This window comes from Euprymna scolopes, chromosome 26 (genome assembly GCF_053919585.1).
Source record: "Euprymna scolopes isolate OS-2025 chromosome 26, ASM5391958v1, whole genome shotgun sequence".
Classification (NCBI taxonomy): domain Eukaryota; kingdom Metazoa; phylum Mollusca; class Cephalopoda; order Sepiida; family Sepiolidae; genus Euprymna; species Euprymna scolopes.
The window spans coordinates 33,981,743-33,996,742 of NC_136507.1; the positions used below are offsets into that span (position 1 = coordinate 33,981,743).

A 15,000-nucleotide genomic window follows, 5' to 3' on the forward strand; every position below is an offset into this window, starting at 1 on the left:
AAGTGGTACTAGGTAGGCAGGCGCGAACCCGTACCACGAAGGAGGAACAGATCGTAAAAAGAAAAACGTGACGTCTTTGCTGTTGCGTCCACCGCCAAACCGGAAGTGACGTAGTCAATGGAAAAGAGGGGGTGACTTTCGAAAATATCGGCGAAAAAAGCGACCCTTTCCTGTAGAAAAGTGCCTAATTGAGGCTGAAAAAATTAATGATTTTAGCCAAGTTTTCGATAGTTGTCGTCCGAAAGGTTGCGCTTAAAAACGGTACTGATCTCATGAAAATTCGTCGCCGCTGTCAAAAGTTTTTGGGCAAACATACAAAAATACATACATTTTAACAGACAGGGGAGATTTATTTTATAGATGTAGCTATGGAATTGCCACGGGTTCCGTTTATTAAACAAATAAGGATAAACGCATTAAAATTACAACAGAACACAACTAAGAATAAATTAATTCTATTACTTTAATTACCGGAAAACGTAGCTACGCAGTGTTTTTATGGAAGCAATTCGTACGCAGTGATTTTATATTTAATCCATTAGATGTGTTTATTTTGTTTTTTTGTGGCAGTTTACTTTCATTCGATAGCCTGATAAAACAAACAAAATTAATAGTAAATAAAAGAAAAACAAAAATTAAAACAACCATCGGATTTACTATCAATATCTATAGAATTACCAAGCCTCACAATCCGACTAAGCATTCTTGCTTAGCCCACATTCCTTGCTATACAATCGGGTGTATAACTATCATACGAGAAATGCACAATCAACGAATTACTCAGATTTAAATAAATAAAGTAACCCATTAAAATAACAACAAAAACCAAACACATAAGAATTAATAGTTATGTTAAATAAAACTGTTTCTTTTTACTTCCGGTTTTGCCAAATCTCACCGGTGTATGCTTTGAAAGAGTCCCAACTAGTTCATACATACGCAATGCTAATTTTATTTCCAAACTCTACATTAACTACAACAGTCTTTACTCTGAAATGCTGCTTCTCTGAATGCTTTTATTTTTAAGATTTTAATGCTGGGTATGTGGTAGACAAACCAGCTGCCAAAATTGCTCTGCTTTTTATTGAAACCAACCGAAAGCTCTTTTTAGTATCCTCATTGTTTCTTTAAGTGCAATTGTCTGGATCTCTTTTGCACTTGGTTCACCAGGAATGTTAGTTAGGTAGGACTTCAGGTTTTTCTTCGTAAGCTAAGAACTTTGCAGCCAATTCTACCCTTTGCGACCAAGGCCGCCAACTCCCAATATTTCTTCCTGTATCATAAAACACACTATGTGATATACAAATATCTGTATGTGATGTCGCCAAGCTAATCAAAAACCTTGATTCCAGTAAAGCAACCGGCCCTGACGGTATTCCAATTATAGTACTCAAACAACTTCAACCAGAACTAGCACCCATACTTACAAAACTGTTTAAACGTTGTCTTAAGGAAAATTGCTTCCCATCACCCTGGAAAATCTCATCAGTATGCCCTGTATTTAAGAATTCAGGTGATCGTTCATCCCTCTCTCAGTACAGGCCAATAAGTCTCCTGTGCGTCACGAGTAAGTTGCTGGAATCTGTGTTAAATAGAGAAGTAATCAATCATCTCAACAAAAATAACCTTCTTAGTGACATGCAATATGGTTTTCGTTCTACTAGATCTACAGCAGATGTGCTTACAGTTATATCTCATAGGATTAGCGAATCTTTCGACAGAGGCAACATTTCTAGGGCAATTGCTCTTGACATATCAAAGGCCTTTGATAGGGTATGGCATAAAGGTTTACTTCACAAGATCTCCAGCTATGGTATAGCTGGAAATGTCTTCTCAATTATTAAATCATTTCTCTCTGATAGGTTCATAAGAGTAGTAGTTGATGGGCAAAAATCAGAAGCTCACAGTATAAATGCTGGAGTCCCTCAGGGGTCCATCCTGGGCCCAACTCTTTTTCTGATCTACATTAATGATCTTCCAAATCACATCCTTACATCATTCGTAGACATTTTTGCTGACGACACTACCATCTATGTTAGCACATCTAAGACAGTAAACGACCAAGTTCTCTCCGATTCTCTCTCCTCTGATCTTGATCACGTTGTACAATGGAGAAACGAGAGGCTGGTTACTTTTAATGCATCTAAAACCAAGCTTCTATCTTTACATCATCAACGTTCTGATCCCTATCTGGCATCAATTAAAATGAATGGCTCTCGTCTTGGTAGGCCTCAAGTTTTGACAGGCTTCTGGGCTTGACCTTTACTCCTGATCTTAAATGGAACACGTACATCAAATCTGTTGCCAAGGCCGCTGAAAAAATGGTCGGATCCTTCTATAGATCCAGTAGATATCTCACTGCTGATGCAATTCTCTATCTATATAAGAGCCAGATACGTCCAAGGATGGAATACTGTTGCCATATCTGGGCAGGAGCTGGTAGAAAAAACTTGTCCTGCCTTAATAGGGTTCAAAATAGACTTCGTGGCCTGGTGGGAGATGTCCTTTTCTTGTCGCTGCAACCTCTATCTCACAGAAGAGATGTTGCGAGTTTTTCTCTGCTTTATCGTTATTTTTATGGAAAGTGTTCGACTGAGCTTCAATCTATCGTTCCCCCCCCTCGCCAAACTTTCACAAGAAACACTAGACTAGCTGAAAACACTATCAATAATTTTCCCCACTCTTTATCTGTGCCTAAACCTAAACATAGATTCCATGATCAAAGCTTCTTTCTTAGAACTGCACGCCTGTGGAATTGTCTTCCGTTTTCCTGCTTTCCAGCTGTCTATAATATGGTTGTCTTCAAGTCCAACGTGAACAAGTTTCTAATGAGCCGTTCCACTTAAGTTAACAAACTTACCGAACTTCCATTACTATTGATTACTATATTGTCCTTTTGACTTCTCTACCCTCTTTAACCCTTATCCTTGAGTGGCCGATCGGCCTTGATAAGTGGTGGCGCCTATGTAAATAAAAAGAAAAAAAAATCCCTGTGGCATTTATAACTGGTATGATTGATATCTGCCTAAGATTCCAGTTTCTTTTCATATACATGAGACCTTAATATTTGGTCTGTTTCTCCCTTTCAGCTTTGTTCAGACCTCTATCATAAGGAAGACTCACTTCAACCACGGTTGCCAATCTCTCTGACTTATTCCATATAACTATGTCAGGTTTCGCAGCAGCATTTGCAACGTAGGTAGCTGTAGGGATTACATGGTCATAATATATGGTATATAAGTAATTTCCACCTGTTCTTTCAGGTTGATGTTCCCAAGATTTGCTGCTACATTGGATGTTTAATTTTTTTGCAAATAATATATATATATTAAAACTTACTAATTGGCTCTACCTACGTATTTAGCACTGTTGAAGTAAATACCTAAAGTTTACGCATAAATTTATACTTTCGTATATTAATTTATGTGATTAAATGAAGTAGTTATATATATATATATATATATATATATATATATATATATAATAAAATTTATATTTATGTCTCGGAAGTAGAGTGAAAAGCATATCTTATTTTTCTTTTATTAACATTATTGGAATCTGGAATGTACACATTTTTGTGAATTATTCCATGGATTTCTGCCTTTGGATTATTATGGACCACCTTCTTCCAATTACGGGATTTCCTTGGATTTTACTTGTACAAATGGAAATTCTTTTAACTTTCATGAAGTTTTACATTTGGATTTTACCGTCACTGGATTTTTTATCTTCCACCAGACTATCTATTCATATGTAATCACTTTTTTCTTCATCATATTCCCTCTACTTCACTTTTTTTGTTTTCAAGTAAAGTCTTTGACTTACTTGCTGTTTCATCAAATACTTTTGAATGCAAAATCCGATCCCGCATTTTGCTAATCCCTACCCTCTGATGAGAAGGAAAGTATTTCTTCGAAACTCCGCGGATTAAGGACTATCCATTTTTCTAGTGTTTCCTTTTCAGATTAAATACGTTTTTAACTCATTTCGAAGTGTTTTTTAACATATTTTATTAACTGTTTGCTCATATATATATATATATATATATATATATATATATATATATATATATATATATATATATATAAAAGCGACATCATTTTTTTTCTTATTTTCTTCTACATTGTCTTCGGTGATCGGGAGATCCTAATGATGAAAATGGTTATAACAAACTACGGACATTTAATTAGCATCTCTATATACTAATTTTATGTCTGTAGTATGTTATCACAATCTATCTATCTTTTAATTAATAGGATCTCCTGATTGAATAATTTATAATCTGGAAACCGTTACACACGTACGTACGTTAAAGGTACGACAGTATTAATATATAGATAACGGAATGAACAGTATTCATAACTAAATAACGAAAGCAGTTACATGATGTTTTTATTGAAGTAAATCGAACGAATCAGAAAATGACGGTTTACTTTAATCTATCATTATGGCAGTATTATAATTTATAAGCATCTCACAATTTGGAAACAACCCTCGCCAAACATGGTGCGATTCTTCGCCCAACTTATTTCTAACACCTCACATGGTGTCGCCAATCCGCCTTGTCAGCAAACCCCATTTATAAAATTTCCGATACCCTCCGCGTTTTTCTCTAGGGAAGATCTAATTGATGCTCTTTCCACTCTGTATTTCCATCCTTCTTGACCCTTCACAACAAGAGTATAAGAAGGCTATAGCAATGCAGAGAACCTGGTGTTAAAATGATGTGACGTATGGGCGAAAATGGACAAACGAATAAACCTCTAGTTCGACACCTTATAACTGCTAGTCTTCTGTCTGAGCAACAATATGGATTTAGGACATCCATTCTATAGCAGATATCCTAACTGTAATCTCTGAACATATATATCATGCACTGGATAAAGTAGGGAGGAAGTAAGGAAGTAGCCTTGGATATATCTACGGCTTTTGACAGGGTATGGTACGATGACTTTCTCAGGAAAATCAGATCGTATGATATTACTGGACGAATATTTAACATAATTAAATCCTATTTAAATAAGAGAAGAATCCAAGTAGTCCTCGATGGTCGTATGTCAGAACAATATTATATAAATGGGGGGTGTATCTCAATGGTTGATCCTTGGACCTTTATTATTTCTGATATTCATAAACAGCCCCTGACGAAATTGTCTTTGAGATGGGTATATTTGCTGATGACACCACGCTCTGTAACAGGCACGTGGGCAAAACAAATGAGCACATGCCTAAGGCAATGGCAGAAATCCCAGAAGAAGACGTCTAATCAGTAGTTAAATGGGGATATTATCAATGGTGGCATTCAATGCTGCCAAGACTAAGCTTGCTTCCTTTAGTAATTACAAGAAACCTTCTAAACCATCAATAGCTATGGCTAACAATAAATTACCTATAATTACTTCGTTTAAACTCCTTAGCTTAACGTTCACAGAGAACATGGTATACTGTTGCCATATCTGGGCAGGAGCTGCCAAAAACAGCCTATCATGCCTTGACAGAGTACAAAATAGACTTCGTGGCTTAGTGGGGGATGCCCTTTTCTCTACCCTGCAACCCCTCTCCCACAGAAGAGACGTTGCGAGCCTATCCTTGTTTTATCGTTATTTTCATGGCAGGTGCTCGTCTAAACTCCAATCCCTGGTCCCCCCCTCGCCAATCTTTCACGAAAAACACCCGTCTAGCTGAATCCACTGTGAAAAATTTCCCCCACTCTATATCTGTGCCTAAATCAAAACGCGGATTCCATGAGCAGGGCTTCTTTCTTAGAACTGCACGCCTGTGGAACTCTGTTCCGTCTGCCTGCTTCCCTCCGGACTACAACTTGGATGTATTCAAGTATAATTTTAACAAATTCCTAATGAACCGCCCCCTTAAGTAAACACTCCATCAAATCTCCACACTAACGTAATGTACTTGCAATAACCCTTATCCCTGAGTGGCTTCCGGGCCTTGATAAGTGGTGATCACTGTGTAAAAAAAAAAGGCACATCGAAGGCATTGCCGTGGCTGCTCCGAGCAAAGTGGGATCTCTCTCCCGTGCTAGAAAGTTACTTACGCCTAAAAGTATCCTACGCCTTTACAAAGCCACAATTCGCCTATGTATGGATTATTGTTGTCACATTTTAGGCTGGTGCATCTGCTACCAGTCTCTCGCTCCTGGACAGAGTTCAAACGAGAGTTGCCAAATTAATAGGTCCCGAACTGTCAGCCTGGATTCAGCTTGTCTTTTATCGACAAAATGTTGCACCCGCTTGTCTTTTATTGACAAAATGTTGTACCCCTCTGCCTGTTTTACACGTATTTAATCGTAGTTGATCCGACGAACTACAAGCCCTTGTAGCCCCCGAGGTAAGTACCTCGACAAACCCGATAAACAGCCCCCCCCTGCACAGTAGAGATCCATAGATATAAGAAAGCCTTCTACTCTAGTTTCTTTCCAAGAACTACAAGATGTTGGAATTCCCTTCCGGGTTCCTGCTCCCCGGCTGTACTGACATGCTGAAGTTTAAGTGTAATGTAAGCAGACATCTTGCAGCTCAACCTCTTACATAGTATCCCTGAAATTATGTCCTAAATCGTAGTCCCTTCCATCAAATTGGCACTGTACCTTGTCTGGGGTGAAAATGCGACACAATTTTTTTTTAAAAAATGAAAGAGAGTTTTGTAGAGCTTGTTTTTTTTTTAAATCTTTTTACATCATTGATATTCAGATCGATCATAGATACAAAGCAGTAAAATAAACTTACTTTGTGAAATAACTGGCGTAACCTTTAATATTTCGAGAATACAATCCCCTTTTCAGAAAGAAAGAGACCAAAAGAAATGTTAAAAAATTAAAGGAAATGGAAATAATATAAAACCGGAAATGATAATGTAGTTGAGATATTATACAAAAATAGGATATCTTTTTAAATTAAACCTAGAACCCCATCTTCCAACGTAGACCCCTACTACCAGGTCTCCTTCTCCAATATCAGGGGTCTACGTTCCAACCTTCCAGAGGCTGAAACCCAATTACATGAGACGAAACCGAACATATTATTTCTAAGTGAAACTGGAATAGGGCCGACCACTTCCCTAGATGAGTTCATAATTAACGGGTACTCTAACTTAACAGCTAAATCTGACCCCCAAGATCGCCATGGGCATGGAATATGTGCCTACATTAAGGATGGCTTCCCGTGTGGCAGGGATATCTCTAGAGAAGATCCTAATTTACCCTATATATGCTTCAGGGTGGCACTTGCTAACACCACTGCATTTATATTTGCCCTCTATCGGCCCCACAACAGCGGAGTTACTATCTTTAAGAGCATATCTGAGAAAATAGACCACATACTGTCTGCACATCCCTCGGCTAACATCCACATCTGTGGTGACTTCAACGTCCATAACGTGGAATGGCTGACCCATTCAAATAAGACAGATGATGAGGGGAGGTTTTGCTCCCATACTTACGAAACTATTTAAGCGCTGCCTTAAGGAGAAGTGCTTTCCGACTCCCTGGAAGACCTCATCAGTTTGCCCTGAATTTAAGAATTCAGGTGATAAGTCATCTCCCTCTCAGTACAGACTAATAAGTCTCCTGTGTGTTATGAGTAAGTTGCTGGAATCCATATTAAATAGAGAAGTAGTCAACCACCTCAGCAGGAATAACCTTCTTAGTGACACACAATATGGTTTCAGCTCTGCAAGATCTACCGCAGATGTGCTGACGGTTATATCCCACAGGATTAGTAAATCTCTTGACAAAGGCTTCCTTTCTAGGACAATTTCTCTTGACATATCAAAGGCCTTCGACAAGGTATGGCATAAGGGTCTACATCACAAGATTTCCAGCTACGGTATAACTGGAAATGTTTTCTCAATCATTAAATCATTTCTCTCCGATAGGGTCATAAGAGTAGTGGTAGATGGACAAACATCGGAGGCTTGCAATATAAATGCTTGAGTCCCTCAGGGATCAATCCTGGGCCCAACTCTCTTCCTGATCTACATCACTGACCTCCCTAAACACATACTTAAATCATTCGTTGACATCTATGCTGATGACACGACCATCTACGGCAACACATCAAATGCTGTAAATGATAAAGTTCTCTTTGATTCTGTCTCCTCTGATGTTGAGCGCGTGGTTCAGTGGGGGAAGACGTGGCTGGTTACCTTTAATGCATCTAAAACCAAACTCCTATCCTTACATCATCAACGCTCTGATCCCCATCTGGCGTCAATTCGGATGGATGGCTCTGGTCTGGGTGAGGCCCCGTGTTTTGACAAGCTTCTGGGTTTGACCTTTACTCCTGATCTGAAATGGAACACGTACATCAAGTCTGTTGCCAAGGTCGCTGGAAAGATGGTGGGATCCTTCTACCGCTCCAGAAGATATCTCACTACTGATGCAATTCTCTATCTATATAAAAGCCAAGTACGTCCAAGGATCGAATACTGTTGCCATATCTGGGCAGGAGCTGCTAAAAACAGCCTGTCCTGCCTTGACAGAGTACAAAATAGACTTTGTGGCTTAGTGAGGGATGCCCTTTTCTCTACCCTGCAACCTCTCTCCCACAGAAGAGACGTAGCGAGCCTATCTTTGTTTTATCGTTATTTTCATGGCAGGTGCTCGTCTGACTCCAATCTCTGGTTCCCCCCTCGCCAATCTTTCAAGAAAAACACCCGTCTAGCTGAATCCACTGTGAAAAATTTCCCCCACTCTATATCTGTGCCTAAATCAAAACATGGATTCCATGAACAAAGCTTCTTTCTTAGAACTGCACGCCTGTGGAACTCTGTTCCGTCTGCCTGCTTCCCACCGGACTACAACTTGGATGTGTTCAAGTCCAACGTTAACAAATTCCTAATGAACCGCCCTTAAGTAAACACTTCATCAAATCTCCACACTAACGTTATGTACTTGCAATAACCCTTATCCCTGAGTGGCTTCCGGGCCTTGATAAGTGGTGATCACTGTGTAAAATAAAAAAAAAATTAGTTCAGTATTCAAATCAGTGTGTTATTTGTTTATTACCTTGCCAATAATATACAGCATAATTACGTTGACACACCGGTTCCAGCTGGATCACCGATGTTAAGCAACGTTGACTCTGGTCAATACTAAATGGGTGACCATTTGGGATCTTCCAGTGTCTGTATGTGCTCTCTGTTTTACTCGTCATTGTTTCCAGCCGTCCTGGACTTCTCTTTGGCACTGGATTCAAACAGTGCTGATTCAGGAGAGGTGTGGTTGTGATTGCGCAACCCTTGTCACACGTGCAGCTGCCCATACAGGGGGTATTCTTTGTCTTTCGAGACTGAACGGACGCATCGTACTCAATAATATTACCATTGTTTCATCATATTCACTTTTATTTTATCTATTTATTGTTTTCTTTATTTGTGTATTTATTATCTGGTTTAATTTTAGCGAATCAGAAACCATCGCGGATATCTCAAACAGTAAGTCTAATTTACTGCCTTGTGTTTATGGTTGAATAGGAAAATAAATGGTATATGAAGATATAAAAGAACAAAACTCTTTTTCATTTGTCCATTTTTGTCTGTACACCACATCATTTTAACACCTGGTTCCCTACATTGCAATAGCCTTCTTATACTCTCTCACATTTATTTACCAGCAATGCTTCAAGCAAACTATGTTTCTTCTTATCTATTTTTTTCCGGAACTAGGTCAACGGAGGGCGGTGTATGGTTGGGCATAACCTTTCAAGGCAACAGCTGGCTAACTTCGACGGGTGAGAAAGCCCAATGGACTAACTGGAAACCTGGTAAGTAGAGTGATCATATTTGAGCAGGATAATGGCCACCCGACAACAATAGGTCATTCAGAATAGAAGAAAAAGAAAATAACTTGCAGCAACTATAACGTACACACAAATAGTTACAATTTATGCAGAAAAAAACTCACTCACATTCACAGAATTGTTAAGGGTGTCCCAACGATCAAGTTTAAAGAAAAAACAAAACAATTTTAGGGCGTCCCACGAAACAATTTTAAGGCGTATTCCAAAACAATTGTTTAACATCATTTCGGCTGATTGCTTTTCATGTTTGTCCGATGAAAAAAAATATAATAATAACAATAATAATAATGATAATAATAATAATAATAATAACAACAACAACAACAACAACAACAACAACAATAATAATAATAATAATAATAATAATAATAATAATAACAACAACGACAACAGCAATAAAAAAACAATAGTAATAATAATCTCTATATAAATAAAATGAACTCATTTTTTCCCGCGGATTTTGACCTTAATAGGATTAAAAATCAAGATATTTCATGCAAATATAATATGCACAAACGGCAGAACAATATCTGAGGTGTGTTATAGGCTTATTATTTCTCAAATTCCTCGATAATCTTAGATTTCTATACTTTTTCTGCTGAGAAGTCACGGCCAAAATCGGTTAAGATCAATGGAAGTGGTAAAATATTTTCTCTCTAATAAATTCCTCCTCCCCCTGCCACCACTTAACACCGTTTGGGGATCGTTCACAAGGAACAGTTGAGAAGAGAACACCGGTTTGACTTCGTAGTTCTTTCATGTGAAGTTATTTAAAATCACTAAACTAAGCTGGCTGCAGTGCTCTGTGGCGTAGTGGTTAGCGTGCTGGACAATTCACATTATATTTTCACGTTCACGCCGATCTACCGTAGTCGTTTTTTTTTCCTAAACAACTGCGATGGACTTTTCTTGGTGGCCGAACTGTTAACGTTGTAGATGTATTTTTTTGTTTTTTTTCACACTTTATTTTCCTACTTTTACTCATGACTCCGGGTTTGATCCTTCCTACTTACCTACCATAACATTTTTTAACCCCCCCGTCCCGGAAACAAACACTCGGGCAACGCCGGGTACCCCCGCTAGTAATATAATAATATTAACAATAATAATAACAATAATATAATAATAACAATAATAATAATAATAATAATGATAATAATAATAATAACAACAATAATAATAACGACAATATTAATAATGATACTAATAATAACAATAATAATAATAGCAATAATAATAACAATAATAATAATAACAACAATAATAATAATATTAACAATAATAACAATAATAATAACAATAATAACAATAACAATAAAGATAATGATAATAATAATAACAATAATAACAATAATAACAATAATAACAATAATAATAACAATAATAACAATAATAATAAAGATAATGATAATAATAATAACAATAATAATAATAACAACAATAATAATAATATTAACAATAATAACAATAATAATAACAATAATAACAATAACAATAAAGATAATGATAATAATAATAACAATAATAATAATAATAATAACAACAATAACAATAATAACAATAATAATAACAATAATAACAATAATAATACTAACAATAATAACAATAATAACAATAATAATAACAATAAAAATAATAATAACAATAATAATAATATTAATAATAACAATCATAACAATAATAATAACAATAAAAACAATAATAATAACAATAATAATAACAATAATAACAATAATAATAGCAATAATAACAATAACAATAATAACAATAATAATAACAATAATAACAATAATAATAATAACAATAATAATAATAATAACAATAATAACAATAATAACAATAACAATAATAACAATAATAACAATAATAATAACAATAATAATAATAATAATAACAATAATAATAATAACAATAAAAATAATAATAACAATAACATAGAATACTAACGCTTTTTTTCCGCAAATTCCCACGATGTTTGCAATCTATCTATACTCTCATAATTTTTTTTTTTTTTTTTGTGTGCATTGATATTTATGTCAAAAATCCTTTTTTTTCCTATTTATTTATAAAGAAAATTCAACTTTATTATATCATGGAATTGCTTTCATTTGCAAAAGATCTTGCTAATTTGCATATTCTTTTAAACATTTATTTTAATTAATTTTTCGGTTTTCTTATGAGGTGATCATCTTTAGTTAACTATTACGTGTAATTATATTCATGCAAATATTCTACATGATTTATATTTGTGTAATATTTGAGTAAAAAGGTTATAGTAGACACAAACCTCTTTCTATATATATTTATGTATGCGTATATATATTTGTTTAAACAATTTTGCCTACCAAACTGCTCTGTCAGTTTTTGGTCCACAAACATAAAACCTTATATATAGTGTATTCGAACCGATGCGAAACTTAATATTTTGGTTTATGCCGGGGAAAGTCTGTCGTAGTGTGAAAATTATTTAAAAAAAAAGAAGGAATTTGCCAGATGAAGGTCGAACGACGACATTACGTATATGCATGCGTAACGTAATAGCTACCGGGTAATGTTTTAATTTTTAGCCTTGCAGCAAACATGTCTTCATAGCTCAGGCATTATCGTCAAAGGAAAAAGCTAAACGTCTTGGTTTTGATTCTCGTTGATGGCGCACAAGTCATTTTTTTTTTAACTTTTGAAATCATTGCTATATAAATAAAAAGATGGGAGAAATGTGCAAGTCTGGGTGACAAACACAGAAAATTTAGACGAGATGTTTTATGGTTGGTTTGTTGTTTTTGTTTTACGGTATATCGATCCTTTTCAGGTTATTTAATGCCGAATCCAGTGATTTTGAAGAAAATATTTTTAATAGAATATATTTTTTTTTCAAGTCATTTTTTTTTTTACATGCAGTTCACCACTTATCAAGGCCGAATGACCACTCAGGGATAAGGGTTATTGTGTGTACAGTAATCAAAGGGATAAGGTAACAATAGTATTGGAGAATTGGTAAGGTGTCATTACTTAGGGGGGAGCGGTTCATCAGGAATTTGTTTGTGTTGGACTTGAAGACATCCAGGTTGAAGTCGGGAGGGAAACAGGCAAGCGGAACAGAGTTCCACAGGCGTGCAGTTCTAAGAAAGAAGCTTTGTTCATGGTATCTACGTTTTGATTTAGGCACAGATAGCGAGTGGGGGAAATTATTGACGGTGGTTTCAGCTAGTCGGGTGTTTTTTGAGAAAGATTGGCGAGGGGGGGACCACAGAATGGAGTTCAGACGAGCATCTGCCAAGGAAATAACGATAGAACAATGACAGGCTCGCTACGTCTCTTCTGTGGGAGAGAGGTTGCAGGGTAGAGAAAAGGGCATCCCCCACCAAGCCACAGAGTCTATTTTGTACTCCGTCAAGGCAGGATAGGCTGTTTTTAGCAGCTCCCGCCCAGATGTGGCAGCAGTACTCCATCTTTGGACGTACTTGGCTCTTATATAGATAGAGAATTGCATCATTAGTGAGATATCATCTGGAGCGGGAGAAGGATCCCACCATTTTCCCAGCGACTTTGGCCACAGATTTGATGTATATGTTCCATTTAAGATCTGGTGTAAAGGTAAAACCCAGGAGCTTATCAAATCCTGAGGCCTCCCTTAGACGAGAGCCATCCATTTCAATTGATGTCAGATGGGGATCAGAGCGTTTATGATGTAGAGATAGGAGCTTGGTCTTAGATGCATTAAAGGTAACCAGCCACCTTTTTCCCCATTGTACCACGCGCTCAAGATCAGAGGAGAGAGAATCAGAGAGAATATCATCATTTACGGCCTTTGATGTGTTGCCATAGATGGTTTCTATTTAACCCATTGTTGGGACCCTAACAGGTACTACCACTCCGGGTCAGAGTGGGTGTGGGAGCAATGGGGATTAAAGGGTGGCTTCACTCTCCCCAAAGCCTGCAAGCTGGGGCCTCACCATCGGATATAGTTTAACAAAAATTTTTATGCGCCAAGTCTTTTCATTTTTATAGTTTTTAATATTTATTCTAGTGCGTTTAGTTTGGTTGTTTTGTTTTACAGCATATCAGGCATCTTCCAGTTTTATTATTTTGGCAACAGTGTTTATGCTTCAAGTTCTTTAAATCTTCAAATCTTCATGTTTTTTAGATTCTTTTTTTTGTAGGGGGAAATTGTTTGTTTGTTTTCTTTTGATTTACTGAACATGGTTGAGTTTAGTAAAAGGAAAGGAAAAAAATAACATCAACTTTTGCTGCATTTAAACCAGGAAGCCATTATCTTCAGAAGGTCTTATAGTTACATAGGTAATTATTCTGTCCTGTCCCAATAGGTCCTGCTAACAAATCAATTATATGAAAATGTACGTGAGAGTGAATGGATATATTTCTAAATTACGTTTGGTTCATGTGTCAGTGCGCGTTTCTGCCCCCCCTCCTTCAGCTTCTACCCAATTCTTCAACCCATGAGAGTCGTTTGACATAGTTCGTAGCACAGGCAGTTGGTGCCGCGTTAATAACCATCAGAATTAATGTCTGCATAAAATGAAATAATAACGCAAGTGTCGTTTTTTTTTTTTTTTTTTTTTTTCATACTTGCAGGTTTCATATCTATGGGTCGGGGTTGGAACTGATGGTGGGGTTAAGAGTTTTGCACTTCGAAAATAGGGCACTGTCACGAGTGCAGTGTAAAAGAGACAGACACTGTTGAGTGCGATGACTTATTTTCTATTGTATATGTTTCCCCATTTGTATTTTAAGCTAGTAATCAAGGACACAAAAGCACCCCCCGGCACGTACAATATTCCACACACAAATACACATTAGTACACGCACGCATTTTTTTTATTATTCAATTTTCACCCCAAACAAGGCACAGTGCCACTTTGAAGCAGGGGGCTACTATCAGGGACTTAATTAGCGGGGTCATTATGAAGGGAGATGAGTAGAAAGATGTTTGTTAACATTACACTTGAACTTCTGCATATCATTGCAGTTGGGAAAGCAGAATCCCGGAAGGGAGTTCCAACGACCCGCAGTTCTGGGGAAGAAATTATTGGAGTAAAAGGTTTTCTTGCACCTAGGGATCTCTACTGTAAAGGGATGAGACTTAGTAGCTTGTCGGGTTTGTCGGGGGTAGTTACGTCGGGGAGGTACAAGTGTTTGCAGTTCTTCAGAGCATTCACCATTA

At 36.8% G+C, this 15,000-nt stretch overlaps 1 protein-coding gene across 1 annotated transcript in view; it reads left to right on the top strand.

The window, feature by feature from the left end:
• The window catches only part of LOC145247979 (protein SpAN-like), a 301,691-nt gene that overhangs the window by 263,563 nt on the left and 23,128 nt on the right, over window positions 1–15,000 (top strand). Inside the window, exon 21 of the mRNA XM_080109637.1 lies at window positions 9,685–9,782. Coding sequence (XP_079965763.1) covers window positions 9,685–9,782 — 98 coding nt within the window. The remainder of the gene's footprint in view (window positions 1–9,684; window positions 9,783–15,000) is intronic.